General features: G+C 47.7%; 1 protein-coding gene across 1 annotated transcript in view; it reads right to left on the bottom strand.

The window, feature by feature from the left end:
• The window catches only part of DNAAF8 (dynein axonemal assembly factor 8), a 103,517-nt gene that overhangs the window by 37,870 nt on the left and 47,309 nt on the right, over window positions 1-18,338 (bottom strand). The window contains exons 14-20 of the mRNA XM_077186946.1: window positions 17,839-17,955; window positions 15,372-15,516; window positions 12,064-12,283; window positions 10,124-10,230; window positions 7,061-7,215; window positions 5,662-5,806; window positions 2,797-2,925 (exon numbers count right to left, since the gene is read on the bottom strand). Coding sequence (XP_077043061.1) covers window positions 2,797-2,925; window positions 5,662-5,806; window positions 7,061-7,215; window positions 10,124-10,230; window positions 12,064-12,283; window positions 15,372-15,516; window positions 17,839-17,955 — 1,018 coding nt within the window. The remainder of the gene's footprint in view (window positions 1-2,796; window positions 2,926-5,661; window positions 5,807-7,060; window positions 7,216-10,123; window positions 10,231-12,063; window positions 12,284-15,371; window positions 15,517-17,838; window positions 17,956-18,338) is intronic.

The following is an 18,338-nucleotide window of genomic DNA, read 5'->3' as shown; positions in this document are numbered from 1 at the left end:
CATCCAAATTTTCAAATAATTAAATTAAATTAAACTAAGTTAACTTGCTGGACACATAAAAACCCCCAACATGTAGTTAGTGAAATAAACATGGGATTTTTTTTACTCCAAGTGTACAGAACTAGGAGGTTTAAGACTCACCCATGTGAGTCATGGATTAAGAACAGAAAATCCATTTCCTTGCTGTTTGAAATCCTATCAATCTCCCAGCTTTGAATGAATGAGTTACCAAAGTGAATACAACTGTACAAACTGAAATTTAGAATATCTGAGTAAAATGAAATTGGAAAGTGCCTTTTCTGCACCTACAGAACTATAGCTGCCAGCATTTATCACTTCAGCACATTCCAGTTCTACACACAACCACCAATTTATCTCATTTTAATATTTTGACTTCTCTTGAAACTATAGCAATAAATACATATTGATTGGCTATTAATCTTCTAATTATCTTAATTAAGGCTTAATTGGATGTTACTGTGTCACATTTCAATAATTTCTTTTTGCATGTATCTTTTAATTTACTTTACAAAGGTATTTTCACTTTGATTTCCATTGATTCTTCCATGAGAGTTACTGTGATTGACTGGCAGCAGAACTGGCACTGACATTTTATGAAAATTCTTTCGCTAGGATTTTTCTCCTGAGAAGCTGAGGGGCCTCAGAAAAGAAATGTAGACAATAACTATGATAGCTGTGGAATGTGGTCTGGAGATGCTTTACCAACAGGTGCATCTTTGATTGGTCACATGTGAATTGTTTTTACTTGATGACCAATCACAGGTCCAGCTGTGTCAAGGCTCTGAGCAGTCACAAGATTTTATAATCATTCTTTTCTAGCCTTCTGATGTCTCCTCTCTCTTTCTTTAGTATAGTCTTAGTATAGCATTTTTAATATAATATATATAATAAAATAATAAATCTGCCTTCTGAAACGTGGAGTCAAGATTCTCATCTCTTCCCTCATCTTGGCGACCCTCAAACACCACCACACAGAACAGTAAATGAGATCCTACAGACAAACAGCAGATCCCTAATGGTTTTATCCAGGAAAATCCCTTGGTAGTGTGGCTGCTCCATCCCTGCAAGTGTCCAAGGCCAGGTTGGAGAGGGCTTGGAGCAACCTGGGATAGTGGCAGGTATCCCTGCCTGTGGAATGAGACCACAGAATCACGATTGGAAGAGACCTCTAAGATCCTCGGGTCCAACCTGTGCCCTCACACCTCACCTAGACTACAGCACCAAGTGCCATGTCCAGTCTTTTTTTAAGCACAGTCAGAGATGGTGATTCTACCACCTCCCTGGGAAGGGCATTCCAGTACTTTATTATTCTTTCAGTGAAAAATTTCTTCCTAATATCCAACCTGTACCTTCCCTGCTGTAGCTGGAGACTGTGCCCTCTGGTTCTGTCAGTGCTGCCTGGTGGGAGAGACCAACCCCACCTGTCCTCAGCCTCCCTTCAGGAATTGTAGAGAGCAATGAGGTCACCCCTGAGCCTCCTCTTCTCCAGGCTAAACAGCCCCAGCTCCTCCAAACATTCCTCACAGGTGCTGACATCTTATTGCAAAGCTCCCATACCTTCTCAGTGATTTCTCATGGGCATCTCCTCACAGCACTGACTTCTTCACAGTACAGACAACAAACTCCAACTCTCCCCTCAGCTAGCTAACCCACTCTTTTGTAGCACTCGTCTTCTTATTGGATACAGCTGTGGCCTATTAAGAGCAGGCCTGTTCCTAATCTTTGGTGATTAGTACAGCTGCAGCTCCTCAGGTGTGGGACTACCTTCTGCACTATCTTTATTTTCTTATATTCTATCCCTCCACACACAGGGTTTGTGTTCCCAGCCCCTCTCCAGCCTTGTTGCCCTCCTCTGGATGTGCTCAAGCATCTCAACATCCTTCCCAAACTGAGGGGCCCAGAACTGGACATAGCTCTCAAGATGGGTCTCACCAGCACCAAGTATAGGAGAAGAATGACCTCCCTGCTCCTGCTGGCCACACAATTCCTAATTGTTCCAGGTTGCAGGGCAAGATGTATTCTATTACCATCTGTATGGCAGTTGTCTTTTGTCAAGTAGGCAGTTTTCCTTATCTCTCTCTGAGTGATCACAACCACTCCTCCCTCGGGAGGGGACATCTGCTGATAACAGCTATGGAATGTCCCTGCATGGCTGATAAGAACTGCAGCATCCCATTGGGAGATGTGAGCCCAGAGGGAGGAGCCAAACATTCCTAACTGGATATAATCTAGAGACTCTGGAACACCAGCACAGCTTCTCCACTGGATTTCCCAGAGGAACAGCAGCTGCCTCTTCCACTGGATCTTCAGAGGCAGAGGCTCCACCCTTTTCTACAGGATCCCTGCTCCAGCAGACCCACCCCTGACACTGCAGGAGGGCTGAGCCACAATTCCAATGGTTCTGCTGCCAACAGCCTGACCCACAGGGTGTCAGGCTGTGTTCTGACTCTGACAGTGTTGTTTTAGTTTACTGCATTGTTTATTTTATCCTTTTATTTTCTTCCCTAGTAAAGAACTGTTATTTCCTGCTCCCATATTTTTTGCCAGAGAGCCCCTTAATTTAAAATTTATAGCAATTCAAAGGGATGGGGAGGGTTCACATTCTCCATTTTGGGGCGGCTCCTGCTTTCCCTAACAGACACCTGCCTTTCCAAACCAAGACACTAATACAGGCCAGGATGCCATTGGCCTTCTTGGCCACCAAGAAGATGAGGTTTGAGGTCTGTCCCAGCCCAGAGCAGTCCCAGGTGTGTGCTCCTGGAGCCCCTGACATACCCAGGCTGTGCAGCGCGGCCGCGGCGTACGGAGCCCCGTGGAAGCAGAGCGATGGCTCCTGTCCAGCAGCTGCAGGAGGGGTGCTGTGCCCACTGCCAGGGCCTGCCTCTGCCAGCTCCTCCATCAGCCCTGTGCTCAGAACAGCAGCAAATGTGAGCAGTGCTGAGCTGTGCTCAGCCTGACATGAAAACACTCTGCTGTCAAATGTTTGAGTCACTGGTCACAGCTCCGCTACAGACTGAGCTTACCTGAGACACCACATACAGCTGAACCATCCCCTCTCCCCAAAATCACATGGGCCACTTAAAAAGGGGCAAGGAGCTCTTGAAAACTGAGGCTGGACCACAGCTTTCTCTTTTTCAGCAGCACCCAGTTGTTTCTATCCCCTTCTAACTCTGCTGGGAACTGAAATGTGGAACAAGTGCACAGATGTTGCCACAGAGCAGCATTCCTGAATTTGAATAAATATCCTAAATAAGGTGGTGTCCACTAGGAAGAGTCCCAGATCTGAGCCCAGTGCTCAGTGGAGGCCCTCAAGGTGTCTCACACTTCCAGGCATGAGGCCAAAGTCCTGCATTCCACAGGGCCCTCATGGGCAGGGAGGTATTGCTGGGATGACAGACCTGAACAGAGACATCATGTTCTGCTCCTGTGATTTCCAGCCTGGAAAATATCCCATTCCACGCCACTTTTACAGGCACTAAGTGCTTAAAGCCACAATCTCTCAGCTCCCATTCTCCCTCTAAAGAGCTGGGCTGTGCACAGGCAGTGCATTAAGGTGTTGCATACAGTACATTTCCACAACAATTAGTTCAGCCTTCTGTAATAATGTTTCAGGCCACAGTTTTAAAGGCTTGTTATTTTTTAAATTACTTTGTACACATTTGATTGCTTCCTACCGTACAAGCCTGTCAAAAATTCACTGTAGTGGAGCATGGGAAATGGATTATTGGTGTTAGAGGCTGATGGCAAAGCTCGGATGTCAAATGTACCACTGACAATCACCTGCTCCTCAAAATTCAAAAGGCATGAGGCACCAAAAATGGGTCATCACTGTCCCAGCAGTATTGCCTGTTGTTTATTCAAACTCAGGGCATGGCAGAAAGTAAAGCCTGGACAAAAATATGTGGTGTTTGGACCTCAGGACACAGATCCCACCAATTTATCTGCTCTGTTTCAGGAGTATTTGTCAAGTTTTAACTTGCTTTGAAAATTGAACAGCATTTGAGACCCTGAAGAGGAAACTTCTTTTCATATTGATACAAATGCAGAATTTCTTAGTGAGGTTTTTACCCTACCCCAATCTCAGTGCATTTCTGCACTTCCCAGAGGCCAATCCAAAGCTTGTGGGGAAAGAATATCAGCTTCCCCTCTCCAGGGCTCTGGAATATGGACTAAGGTGTCTTTCTGCAGTACAGGGCTGATGAAAATAGCACAGAACACATGGAAAAAGACATTTGCAAAATCTGTCACAAACAAAGGGAAAAACCCTGAGTTCTCTAGCATGAGGGAAAATATTTTACCTTTCCAGACTAGCCTTCATTCCAGCCCCCCTTATGTACTTCTAATGGAAATTTCCCCGTGCAAAACATGAACACAAAACATCATCTGTGGCACTGAGGGAAGCTGCAGAAACTGCACTTTTTAATGAGCAACTTTCCCTGGGTGCAGAGGCAGCAGGTGACACGGGGCTGTAATTACTGTGCCATGATTAATCCTCTGTGTCTGCACATGTTTTCAGAACATTCTGTGATAGTCTCCAGAGAAAAAGCCCAGGACTATTTGAATTGTCATTGTTTCCCCCCCTCCCAAACCTCTAAATGTTCTTTCCTATTGTGGATAAATTAAAGGAAGCAATTGGGCTGGGGATGAATGTCTCCATCATGGGCTGTGTGGGATGGTGTTAATGGAAGGGTCACCCACAGTGATCCCTCTTGGGAAGAGCCAAGCAGGGCAGGATTTCTGTTCCCTCCTGACCACTGCTGTTGCCTCTGATCTTCCCCACTTGAGGTCCATTAAGATCCTTAAGAAAACAGAAACTCAAGTAAGAAGATTTAAGGCAACAGCTTGGCTGGATTTTGGCAGTCCCTCCATAGAAAATGAATTACCTTTGGGTAACTTGGAGGTCACAAGGATGCAGGACTCAAAGCTGAGCTTGATAGGATGAGATGCTGCCCTTAGGCTCAGAGGCACAACTGGATTTTGGCTACCCTACCTCTCTGGGCAAAAAGAGAGGAGGTGATTGAGGCCATAAAATCCCAGCAAGTCCTGAGCTGGGAGGGCCCACAAGGATCCTTGAAACTGCTGGCCCTGAGCAGGACAGCCCCAACAACACCTCCATGCATTGGGTGTGAGAAGCCAAATTCAGGCCCAGCTTTGAAGTGTCCAGGGACAAGGCTCACAAATCCAAGCAGGAGGTTACAACTTCACATAAAGGAAAAACATTTCCCATAATGATGGAACAAAGGCCCGGGGAGGCAGGAGAATCTCTGTCCTTGCAGATTTTCAAGACCTGACAGAAATAAAGCCCTGAGCATCCTGAGAGAATTCACTGCTGATGCTCTGCTGAGCAGGATGTGGGATGAGAGGCCTTCTGAGGCCCCTTCCACAAGGAACTACTCAGTGATTCTAAGTTCAAGAGGACTCCAGAGCTAAGGATCAAACAAGTGGCAAAGGCCAGGCAGCTCTGTTGGATGTGCAGTAGTGACTGATTCACACCTTGGTCTGGAGATTCCTACAGCAACATGAGTAGGCCTCGATATTCCCCATAAGTATTCCCTGCACTGTACAGCTATGGTTGCACTGCTGATGTGGAACACCCTGCAATGCAAAGCCTCCCTGGCAGGCTGCTGGGCAGGGCATTACCTGTCAGCAGGGCAGGGATGTGATGTGTGGCATTCTCCTTCCTCAGCAGCAGCACCAGGCAGTGCCTGCGGGGCTCACCAGGGACTTCTCCTCCTGCAGCACCAGCAGGTGAGCCTGAACTCTTGCCAGGGCAAAAGACAGCAATCTGAAATAATAAAGGGCAGATTAGACTGCTAAATCCAGATGTAATTACTCTAGGGCTCAAGCAAATAGATAAATTACAATGGCATAACAAGATCCAGCTCACCACTGAGCCATAGGAACTCCAATGTCTGGGTGCTTTGCGTCATCTTTTCCTGAGACAGAGAAACTTAATTTAAACTCAGGGAAAAGGCTTAACACAAAATCATTCTGCCCTGCAGCTGGGCTGGGCTAAAACCACAGCAGTTGTAACTCAGCTGATAGGAGGCACCATCCACCATAAGTGGATGGACCATAAGTCACTCTAAGATTATCTGGAGTCTCAAATGAAGGGATGATTTTCACATTGGAGCAGTGGTTGCTGCTGTTAACTCCTTAATGGTCACTTAGCAACATGCTCCAAATATCTGGCTATTTGGGCTGTAGTATTCCATAAATAGGTTTTATTCATTCTACAAAATATTATGAGCAGAGACATTGTTATTCCTTAGGCTTGATCACAGAACAAGCAGAAAAGAGTGAATTTGTAGAGTTTGATTTGCAAAATTATGCATTTCCTGGCTGCCATAGCAAAGAACCCTCGGTATGATGATTTGAAGTGTGGGGTCCACTCCTTTGTAAGAGAAGATATCATATGATTCCTGTGGGATTTATAATATAACAAGGGCAGCACTGGACTTCTTGCATATGTTAAGTTTGACTGCAACCTTGCATTTGTGATTATTGTTGTTTCCTTAGGCTGACTTGTCAAAATGCCAAGTGCACTTTACCTCAAACCTATCACCATGTTAGGCAGAGCTTCAAAGAAAAAAAAAAGTTATTTTTGAAAGCTCTTTTAGAAACCCATCTGGAATGCACTGAAGTAGGGGACTTCATGCTGAAAGGCCCAGAGGGACTGTGAAGTACATCACCAAATATCAGCCTGTGAGTGAAGACTCTTCTCCTGAACCACCTTTGCACATCAGTATTTGGTTCATGGGGCTACTGCCAGCTCCTGATTATTCTGACATCAATGGCAAAATTCACATTAGTTTTAGTAGGAGCAGGATGATGAATTTACACTCCTGTTCTCCATGAGAGGCCAAGGCTTTGTGGGGTTTTCCTGCTAGGGAAAAAGCCAGCACTGAAAGCAGCCAGAGCTCACAGGAGCACAGAGAGCTGGGAAAGAGGGAATGGGTGTCCCCAGCACTCACTGGAGGAGTGCTGGCACCATCAGCTGCAGGGCAAGGGGTGAGGCAGGGCACAAAGGGCACAGTACCTGCCCTGCTGCCATGCCCAGCACAAGACCCTGCTGTGCTGAGAGCTGCAGCTGCCGCAGTCCTTGCAGCACAAAGCCCCGGCGGGCACAGGCGGAAAGCACAGCCCCATAGGCACATGGAGGCACCACAGGTGACACCAGCAGAATGATGTCCCCTAGATCAAAGAAAGGGCAAGAAAAACAGCATATTATTGTCACAGGAGCTGTGGTATCAATGCAAGGCAGCTCTCAGAGCAGCTGCCTCCACCTTGAAGCAAACAGCTGCATCCCAAGCAGTGTCCTGTGTTTTATGGTTTGTTTGCTGCATCCAGCTCATCATGACTGCAATCCAAGGCCAGCCCAGAGTGGGAAGCTTATGGCATCATCAGTAATATCTTTGTGAATCATCATGAGACGAGCCAGGCTGTCTCCCCAGGTCTGGGAGCTGCTCACAGGCAGTGTTTCAGTGCTGGCTGGGCTGTGGGAGCTGTCCCTGTGCAGCCCCCAGCACTCAGGGCAGGACTGAGCCTTGTAGGCCTGACCATGCTCTGAGTGACCAAACAGGGCAACAAGAAATACTTGTTCTTGCTCAATTTGTTCACTCCAAAGAGCATGAAGCAGCTCTGGCCCTTCCTCTGTGCTCTCATTTCTCTCTGCTGTTACTGGTGCTCTCAGCAATCCTGCTCAGCACCCCCTTCTGCTTCCTGTTGTCCCTCCTTTGTTCCTGCCTTTAATCTTCATCCCAGACCTCTGTTGTGGCACAAGCTCCTGAAGCTCTGGACCACCTGTGATCTCACCTTTGGTTTGGTAGCCTCTGGGGCCTCCCAGGTTCCTTGGACTTCATGGCAATGGTACCAGCCTGCCCTGTCCTACCTGATCCTCCTCCAGCAGCTCTGCCTGCTAAAGGTCTCCTTGAGTCCCTCATCCCAGTACAAATGATAGACACAACTGGAATTCACCTTGGGTTAGAACTTTGGTTTTTAGAGTCCTGTTCTCCAAGTTGAATCCCAGGCTCTCTGCCAACCTTGAGCAAGCTCAGGAGAAGGAGTCTCCAAGGCCTCCTGAGCAGCCCCCCACATCTTAAGCAGGGTGAGACAAGCTCAAAACCTTTCCCTGAAGCCTCTGACCTGCCTGAGCTCCCTGTTTTTACCATGACCTCCATTATTGCACTTTCTCAGTTCTAACACAGCTTTTTTATCCCTCACAATGTATATCCAGATCTTAATAAGCTGCCAAGAGTGAGCTCTGAAGACAAATCTTAGTACCACTTCTACATGGGTTTCCTCTATGCTCAGTAATTTCTCATAGCTTTAACAAATAGATTTAATGAGATTGGAGGATTGTTCATTGTGTCCCAGTTGATTCTGAGGGTAGGACAGTGAATATTTCTTTTTATTCTAGACTTTGTGATATGGATATCTGTCCTGCCAAGGCTCAGCCTGGTTGTTCAAAGCAACAGCAGCAAAACAAGGGAAACCTTGTATTTATCACTAAGGATGGGACAGGCAGGATGGTTCTTGGTCTAAAATCTCTGGCTTTATGGCTTTGACACTGGATTTTAGCCATATTCATGATATGGAAACTGTCAAAACCGAAGATTGTTGGTGGGAAGATTTTGGTTCCATTCCAAATTGATAACACTTTAAAAACCATTTTTTTGCACACACATATCCCAAATCAACAAGAATATCTGCTTGGGTCACCGAAACTCTGATTACTGAGAAGGGGCAGTAGCTGCAGTACCTCTGCTCTGCATTATTCCTGTCTCCAAGAGGAGCTGCTGGAGACCAGAGGGAAGGAGTCACTGGATGTTTCTTTTCCTGCAAACCCCAAGGGTGTCTGCTCCCAGAGCAGAGTTTCAGCTCCTCTTGCCAGAGCAAAGTTATCTGAGGAGCAGAGCTTGACAGTGACTTCTGAGGCTCCATGCAGATGGAACGTGGTGTGGTGGAACTCAGCAGCCCACAGCAAATGTGAATCATTAAGGGCCATAAAAGGAAGGGGAGGCAGCAAATGTGACTCATTCCATCAGTAGCCACCAGCTGCCATCAATCCCAATCCCAAATAACAGAGCCAAGGGCTGCCTGCCAAACTACCTGAGTTAACATGAGCCAAAAGATGAAAAACCGTCTCAAAATTGGTTTTTTCCTTTCTCCCTTCTCTATTTTCCTTCCCTTCTACTCCTTTTTCATCTTTTTCCCTTATGCTTTCATCCTTTTCTCATGGATTCTTTTCTTTGGCAATGTAATTCCCCAAGCTTTCTTTCTCTGTCACTCCAGTCCTGCTTTCCTTCTGCCATCTCCTCCCTGACAGCTGCTGAACTTCTGCTCCCCTCTGCTCTCCCTTCATTCCTGTGAATGAAATTCCCACTTCAACTGGGCCAGCAGAAACCAGCCAGCAGCATTGTCCAAAAGCCCCCTGCCCCCCAGATGTGCTGTGCCAGGCCCACTCCAGGGGATGTTGGCCTTTCCAGCAGGAGCCCAACACCTTTTAGCCAGGCAGGGCCTTGGCATGTGTCCCCTGGACACAGTTTGCTGCTGCTTAGGCACAAATTCAGGGGCTGAACACTGCTCCTACAAAGGGAAAATGGGGATGTGAGGTGATAACCCATTGATATTAGTTCCATAAAATGCTCTCCTTTCTGACTGTGGTCAGTCCTGCCCTAAACCAAGTCTTAACCTTTTAATTCCCCTGATTATAATATTCACTCTTCAGCAGGAGAGGCAAAGGATCTCTGATAAATAACCAGCAGTTTAAGGACTCTGTTAGCTCTTCATGTGACTGTTTCTTTGTGCAGAGATTTCCTGTGAAGTGTTTTTTGTTTCTTTTTCCCCCCTTTCAGTGAAATCCAAGCAGCCCCCAGGACTCCAGCAGCTGCTCCCATGAGGAGGATGAGGTGGTGCCACTTTTGTGCTGCTTCATGTCAGGCAACAGTGTCCAACTAGAAATTCATTCCTGCCTCCAGAACTGGCCAGGTCACAGCCCTGAGCAATGCAGAGGCAGAATTGCCTTAGCTGGGCTGGAGTAAAGTGATGTTATCAGTGAAAGAGAACTGTAAACCCTCAAATTTCATTTCCTAGCACTGACCTTTGGTAGTTGAGACAAGCATGGCTGGAGGTCGAGGCAGCATCAAGCCCTGAAGGTCAACTTTTTCTTCATCTGCTCCTGCCCCAGCTGGTGGAGGTCTCTGAGAGCTGCAGAAAAATGATAAATATTAAATGAAAAATATTAAAAGGTTCTGACTCAAAACCTACTTTCTGTGACAAATCCAAGGCCACAGAAGCTTCTCTGGTAAAACTGCTTTACTGGAAAAGCCATTTCAATCCCTTGTCCATGACATGAGCTGCATCAAGGTCTCTCTGACTGAACATCTTTTCATATTACTCCCCCTGAGGCTCTCTGTGTTCAATTAAAAGTAGCTAATGCAAAGTAGTCAGCTTGGCAAAGAAATCTGGGAATCAAGAAATATGTCAGGCTGCACTAGCAGAGCTTTTCCCACCCACAGACACATTCTAGTTGCTATTCACTTTGGGTTCTTTAGGCTGAGTTTAACCAGTTTGAAGGGTTCGTGTTAGGCAACAAGCATGATCCAGTCTGGCAGGGATGTTCCTGCCAGCGAAACTTCCACAACATTCCTGCACATCCAAAAGGACCCAATCAGGGCAGGGTGAACAGAAGGTGTGCTTGAAAGCCAGGGACTGTCTGGGAACAGTTTTGGCTGGGACTGTGAGCTCAGGCTGCTCAGGCAAACCTGCCTCATCCCCTGCCACCACCATGGAGCTGGCTGGAACACATCCTGCTTGCTCACTCCCAGGAGCCTGGAGCATTTGCAAGTCTAATCTGAAAAGGGCAATCTGAGCTGCAGTTTGTATTCCTGTCTCCCAACAGACCAAATTACCAGCATTAGGAGAAAGACAAGTGCATTATTTAGGAGGTAGCACCGCTCCGGACTGAGTTATACCAGAGGAGCAGAATTTACCATCTTTGTAAGAGGAAAAATGCATCCCTGAGGAAAATAAACAAATAAAGAGAATGAAACTAGACCAAATTGATTTTTTTTTGACATCTTATTAAAAAAAAATGGTGAGAGTCTCTGGTTGCGGCTGAGAGCAGAGCTGAACTCTGACACATAATCCTGCACAGCAATCCACAGGTTAATTCCACATGGCTCAGCTTTGCCACTCACAGAAAGCACTGACAGCAGTGCAGAGCATCTCACCTCCAGCCTGCTGCCTCTGACTGTGCCACCCTGCCCTCAGGATCAGACAGCATCCCTAAAAACCTCTTCAGGACCTGCAGGTCTGAGCCTTCTGCAGCAGAGTTTCTCATGCAGTTCAAGGTTTATAAGCCACCTTTCATTTTCACACCCTTCTCTCATCATCCTCCAAAGAGCCTTTTCCTACTTGAATCCCTTTATCAGTTGAAACACAGGGCAAAGCCAGAGGTTTCCTAGGAGAGGGTCACTCACTGGCACACAGCCTTGCAGCCCTTCTCCAGCACCAGGTGTCCAAATCTTACAGCAAGAGTGTGAATTAGGGGCCTGGATACCAGGAAACAGGGAATGGGGAACAACTGCAGCTGTCCCACACCTGACACATGTAGGAGCTGAGGGAACAGCAGCTGGAGCTGTGCCAGGGAGGGTCAGGTTGGATATCAGGAAAGGTTCATCCCCAGAGGGTGCTGGGCACTGCCCAGGCTCTCCAGGGAATGGGCTTTGGACAATGGTCCCAGAGATGCCCAGGGTGGGATTGTTGGGGTGTCTGTACAGGGCCAGGAGCTGGGCTGGATGATCCCTGTGGAACCCTTCCCACTCAGGACATTCCATGGTTCTATGATCTGCTGCAGAAGAGAGAAGGATTTCTGCAGACTGCACAACTGGCTTGGAAATGCACAAATAGAGGGACTGCTCCCCCTGCACTCCCGTGCTGCAGGACCCTTGGAGGGCTGGCACAGACCTCTGAGTGCCTGCCTGCCTCCAGGGCTCACTGCCTGTACAACAACAGCTCCAAACCATCCTGGGCCATCACCTGGAAGGTGGGGGCAGGATTCCAGCAGCTCTCCCTCCGAACCAGAGGCACAGCTCCCGGTGCACCCGGCTGGGCAGGGGCAGGGACACGACAGGCTCCGCCCTGCCACAGCCTCGGGTGATGTCCTGCAGGATTCCATGGGCTTTGGGGCCTCTCACACCTAATGCCAGCACTGGGGGCACCTTGCCAGGCTCTGAAGTGTAGGAGGAAGGCAGCTTTTCTGTGGAAACAAACACATGTGTGAGTAAAACATGGAACAACCCACCCCAAAGTCATTCACTCCACTCAAGGGCTCTTTTCAGATCTGTCAAGAGTCAGACTTCAACAGAGGAACCACCTGGAAACCACCTGGTTACCTGCCCTGGGATCCATCACCTGGTTATCTGTCCTGGGATCCATCACCTGGTTACCTGTCCTGGGATTCCATCACCTGGTTATCTGCCCTGGGATCCATCACTGGTTACCTGTCCTGGGATCCATAACCTGGTTACCTGCCCTGGGACTCCATCACCTGGTTATCTGCCCTGGGACTCCATCACCTGGTTACCTGTCCTGAGAATCCTCACCTGGTTACCTGTCCTGGGAATCCATCATCTGGTTACCTTCCCTGGGAATCCTCATCTGGTTACCTGCCCTGGGACTCCATCACCTGCTTACCTGCCCTGGGATTCCATCACCTGGTTACCTGTCCTGGGAATCCATCACCTGGTTACCTGCCCTGGGATTCCATCACCTGGTTACCTGCCCTGGGAATTCATAACCGGGTTACCTGTCCTGGGAATCCTCACCTGGTTACCTGCCCTGGGACTCATCACCTGGTTACCTGCCCTGAGAATCCATCACCTGGTTACCTGTCCTGGGAATTCATAACCGGGTTACCTGCCCTGGGACTCATCACCTGGTTATCTGCCCTGAGAATCCATCACCTGGTTACCTGTCCTGAGAATCCTCACCTGGTTACCTGCCCTGGGAATCCTCACCTGGTTACCTGTCCTGGGACTCCATCACCTGGGTACCTGTCCTGGGACTCCATCACCTGGTTACCTGCCCTGGGAACCATCTGGTTACCTGCCCTGAGAATCCATCACCTGGTTACCTGCCCTGGGAATACATCACCTGGTTACCTGCCCTGGGAATACATCACCTGGTTACCTGCCCTGGGACTCCATCACCTGGTTACCTGCCCTGGGAATCCATCACCTGGTTACCTGCCCTGGAAATCAATCACCTGGTTACCTGCCCTGGGATCCATCACCTGGTTACCTACCCTGGGAATCCATCACCTGGTTACCTGCCCTGGGAATCCTCACCTGGTTACCTGCCCTGGGATTCCATCACCTGGTTACCTGCCCAGGGAGGGAGATGCTGGCAGCACCTGCATGTGTTTACCCAATAGCAAACCTGAGGTTATTCAAGGCAATCTCTTGAAGAGAGGAATTGGTTGCCTCATGTTTGCTGTGAAAAGTTATTCCAGAGCCGGTGATGCACTGAAGTGTCCCTGCCTGTGGCAGGAGTTGGAACTTGGTGGTCTTTAGGGTTTTTTCAGCCCAAACTGTGACTCTGAGCCAGCACTTCAAGTTCCTCTTGTTCATCACCACAAGCAAGGCTGGGGGATTGAAGTGCAGGACAAGAACAGGGCCCTGAGGAAAGGGATGGTATTGAAGGGCATCACAAAATGGAAATCTGGTGACTTCTTTTTTACATTATTTCCTTCTGGATTAAATACAGATTTTGTACAATGCTCTAAGGTCCAGGCAAATATTTGATTTGCCACCTTTAATTTTCTGCCAGGATTTGAACCCTGACTTTCTTATTTCTTTCCACAGCTCTTCCCTATGACTCTGGCAAACCTTTCTCCAGCAGAATTGGGGCCAAGGAAGTAACCCAGAAAAAGCAAATTTGCCTCCTTTCCAATTCTTACTGCAGATGTCAGAAAATGCAGCAAGGTGTGTGATTTTCTTAGGTTTAAAAACATATTCAAATGTATCATTTCTTGCATGAGAATCAGAAGGCAGAAAACAAATCTCCAGAGCAGGTAGATAATGGAGCAACTGGCTGTAAATATTTAAAATAATAATTTTAGAGTTATCAAGCTAAGGGTAAAAATCTAATTTACAAACTTGCACAGCAGTTCTCAGCTCAAATGAATTGTCTCTTCATATGAAATGTTCTTAAATAATGGTGCATGGTACAGAGCATTGAAGCAGATCTGCTGCCTGTCAGCTCCTAATGACTGCAGGTTTTATGGTTTTCTTATTCATCTCTGGAGCCCTCCTCCATTTCTCCAGCTCTCACCAGGAATGTGTTCTGTGCACAGCACCCAGACAGCTGCAACTGCAATTCCATTCCTAGGGCAGCCTGCTCCTACTGCTTTCAAATGCAAAAAGGGAGTGAGGAGACTGGGGAATTTTCTCTGCTTAAGCTGGTCTTCATTCCCCTTCTGCCAGAGGAGAAGGAAGCCCATTTCTCTCCCTCTCAGCCTCCCTGTGCCTTTCCCAAGAGAAATGGATTGTCTGTGGCACATCTGAACCTTCCAGAAGAACTTCCTGGCTTAAAAAGAAGCACAAGCCACAAGCAATCTCTAAACTCTGCAGCTAAGGGCACACCTGTTGCTCTGGAATAGCTGAATATTATTGTGCTGCAGCAGCAACCAGTAATATTCCATGATGCTTTAAGGCAAGCTTCATTGTCTCTGTTTCTCAAATGGGAGAACATAAAGATTTGAATGGTACATGCCAGTATTTGATACATTGGTGTCTGATGTTCAAGACTTTGTGATTTGGGTTCAGAGCCCCAGACTGTGTTTATTTACCTTCTCCTGCTGGTCTCCCACCTCAGATGGGATTCTATTAAATAATGTGGCATTTTGGGGATGGTTTATCAGCTAATGCAATTACAGGCCAGATAAATCAGTACTCTTGAAGTCCCACAGGCAATGAGATGGGGGAGTTGTGGATTTTCTGCAGCTAAAACCTTCAGGAGTATCAGTGGGGAACTAAATTATTTTATTTAACTCATATGAGCCTGTTCCTGGAGCTCAGGGCACTGAAATGTTGGACAGCTCACTGCAAAGGAATAACAGCTAAAGTTTGAGACCCAAAAATGCATGAAGAGTTAAAAATTCAGCTCATGGATATTCAACACCGGGAACAGAAAGAAAGAAAGAAAGAGTCAAAGCTATTCTATCATTTCTTTTGGGAAAGATAGAGGAACTGATAAAGCAACCCTCATACAAATCTGACTCTGATCACCCTTCCCCCCAGTGCAGGCACAGATCAGGGAAGCTCTGGAGGAGAGGCAGAGCCCACCTGAGCTGGAGAGCAGCAGCTCCCGGCCGGGGTAGAGCAGGCGGAGGCCGCAGACATCCAGCCCAGAGCCCAGCAGCAGCCTCAGAGTGTGATGGGTCTCCAGGGGGCTTTGGAAGAGAGCCTCAAACAGCAGCACCATGGCAACCTGGACAGCCAGAGAAAAACATGGAAAAAGCAGGGAAATGGTCCCAAGGCCAGCAGAAGCTCAGAGGTGCAGCCCTGCTGCTCACCTGTAGTTCCCAGGATGGATCTGCACTGCCAGAGCTACAGAGAGGCCTGGCTTTGGTTTGTGTTTATGTGCAGCTCACACATGAGGTTCTTGGCTTTGGGCTAAATCACAACTATCAAGAATTATAATTTAATCTATTTCTGCTGATATAACTTTGCCATTTGTCACATAAACCTACTAGTGAAAAACTGCAAGGCCTCTAGGGCAGAGCCCACAGTGCATCCCTTCTGCTGTTCACTTTGTGCAGCACCATTTGCCCATCTTGGATGATTAAATAATAATAGACCAACTGGTTGTGTCTCTATACCTTTAACAGCACCAAAATCAACACTAAAAAAACATCAAAAGGCAAACACATCACTGGTACTGTCCCAGATTTACATTTCAGAGTCTTCTGTACCAGCCTAATCCATTTCAGCCCATCCTGGCATGTAGGAAGACTCACACCAACACATTCTGAATGTTTATACCCAAAAGGGAAGCAAATTATTATTATTTTCCCCATCAGAGAAACAAATTGTTTTAAAAAGCAAGGGCTTTACAACAGGGAGTTGTGTGGTTCTGTGGACAATAAATTGTCTAGCTGGGGATCAGACAAGGTGATTTTCTGGCCCCAGATTTGAGCATGGTTCTCCTGGATGTTGAACAGCTCAAGGATTTCCCCAGCTCAAGGTTTATGGCTGCAGCAAACACCAAATGAATCCATCACTACTGGACACTTGAAATGAAATGCTACTGCCCCATAAAGACATTATGAGGCTTTACCATCATGATAAATGAAGATAGAAATTTACTCAAATCATATAAAAGTGGTCTAATTAGGAATAAAAGCTCCATTTCTTTATGTTTGTCTAGCTGAAGCTCTCCTGCTATTAACCCAGTACTCACAGCAGCCAGTAAGGAAGAATTTTCCTGTGGCTGCTCTGAGTCCCTGGGGCTGCCTGGGCTTGGGGCCAGCTGTGATAACAGAGCCATCTAGCACAGGGAAGCCTCAGCAAGTGCCAGTGTCCCCTTCCCCAGGAGCCTGGCACTTGGCCTGGCTCTCCATTGCACATTGGCTCAGTTGTGCCCAGCCTGAGTGATCTCAGAGATCACCAGAGATCACCCTGGGCTTCCTGCCTTGGCCTTGTCACTGGGGGCTCCCACTGCAGGGCTGTGCCCAGTTCTGGGGACACCAACACAAGAGAGATGTTGGCTTGTTGGAACCAGTCCAGGGGAGCACATGGAGATGCCCAAGGGCTGGAACCCCTCTGCTCTGGAGCCAGGCTGGGAGAGCTGGGGGTGCTCACCTGGAGAGGAGAAGGCTCCAGGGACACCTCAGAGCCCCTTGCAGGGCCTGAAGGGGCTCCAGGAGAGCTGGAGAGGGACTGGGGACAAGGCATGGAGGGACAGGACACAGGGAATGGCTCCCACTGCCAGAGGGCAGGGCTGGATGGGATATTGGGAATTAGGAATTGTTCCCTGGGAGGGTGGGCAGGCACAGGCCCAGGGTGCTCAGAGCAGCTGGGGCTGCCCCTGGATCCCTGGCAGTGCCCAAGGCCAGGCTGGGCAGGGCTTGGAGCAGCCTGGGACGGTGGGAGGTGTCCCTGGACATGGCAGGGGTGGCACTGGTGGCTTTGAGGCCTCTCCAACCCAAAGCAGTCTGTGGCTCTGTGACCCTGGGCTGATCCCTGTTAGTGCTGCTGGCCCTGCCCTGCTCTTCTCAATAAGAACTCATTTCACATGGATGAGGGCCTGAACATTTTGTGCTGCACTCCTCACCAAGAGCTAATTGAAATCACTTTAACCTTCTCTTCTCCTGGGGTAGAGTCAGTACAAATACTCCCTACTTGTTCATACCACACACACAGTTACTCAAGGTCAGGCAGTACCAGAACCTTCAAAAATTTCTTGGAATGTTTCTGAGTTTAATCAAAGTTGTGCTGTTTACTCACTTACAGTCAAGTGGTTTCAGGTTATCAAAAGTTTGTCTACTCTTACAAATTTGCACCTGGTTGGTAGCAATTTCTCCAACCTACACATTTCAAAGTTTAATCTTCTGTGGCTCAGAGCAATCAGCACATCAATACTGATGACATAAAATACTCTGCTGATATATTTAGGTCTGAGTGAAAAATACTTCAAGACCAGTATTTGTATCAAAGCCCTAGATTGAAATATTCCAGGGCACTTAATTGTCTCCCAGTGTCCCCCCTGAGCCCCAGGGGAGGAAGGAGGGGGTTGTTTGTTGTTCTTTACCTCGATGTCTGTGTCTCTGCAAGCCTCCATGGCACTGCTGTCAGGGAAGTGTTTGTCATCACTCTCAACTGTCTGCCAGTAAAATCCCTTTGGCACTGCAAACGCCTTCTCCACAGCCTGAAATGCACAAAGCACAGCTCTCACTTCCATGTTGCCTTGGTCCCTTAAAATAAAGCAGGAAAATCAGGATCTTGTGGCCACAGAGCACACGAGGATGCAGCTGGTGGATTCAACTCAGCCCAGTGTTGTTAATTTATGGAATTTGCTTTCTTCCAACTATTCTAGTAGCTCCATTTAAGTGATATCCCAAGAATATGAATCTGTAACTGCTTCCCAAGAGCCTGAGCATTCCCAGGGTCCAACCCAACACACAGAGCACCCACAGACATCACCAGGAGCTGCATCCATCAGCTGAGACCTCGATTCTCCACGACTGTGCTGAGCACTCAGCTGAAAAGGCCTTTGTGAAAGCAATGCTCTAATTAACCAATCAAATGGAA

The sequence above is a fragment of the Agelaius phoeniceus genome, chromosome 16, assembly GCF_051311805.1.
Source record: "Agelaius phoeniceus isolate bAgePho1 chromosome 16, bAgePho1.hap1, whole genome shotgun sequence".
In the NCBI taxonomy this organism is placed as follows: Eukaryota; Metazoa; Chordata; class Aves; order Passeriformes; family Icteridae; genus Agelaius; species Agelaius phoeniceus.
This window is presented reverse-complemented; position numbering and strand designations above follow the sequence as displayed.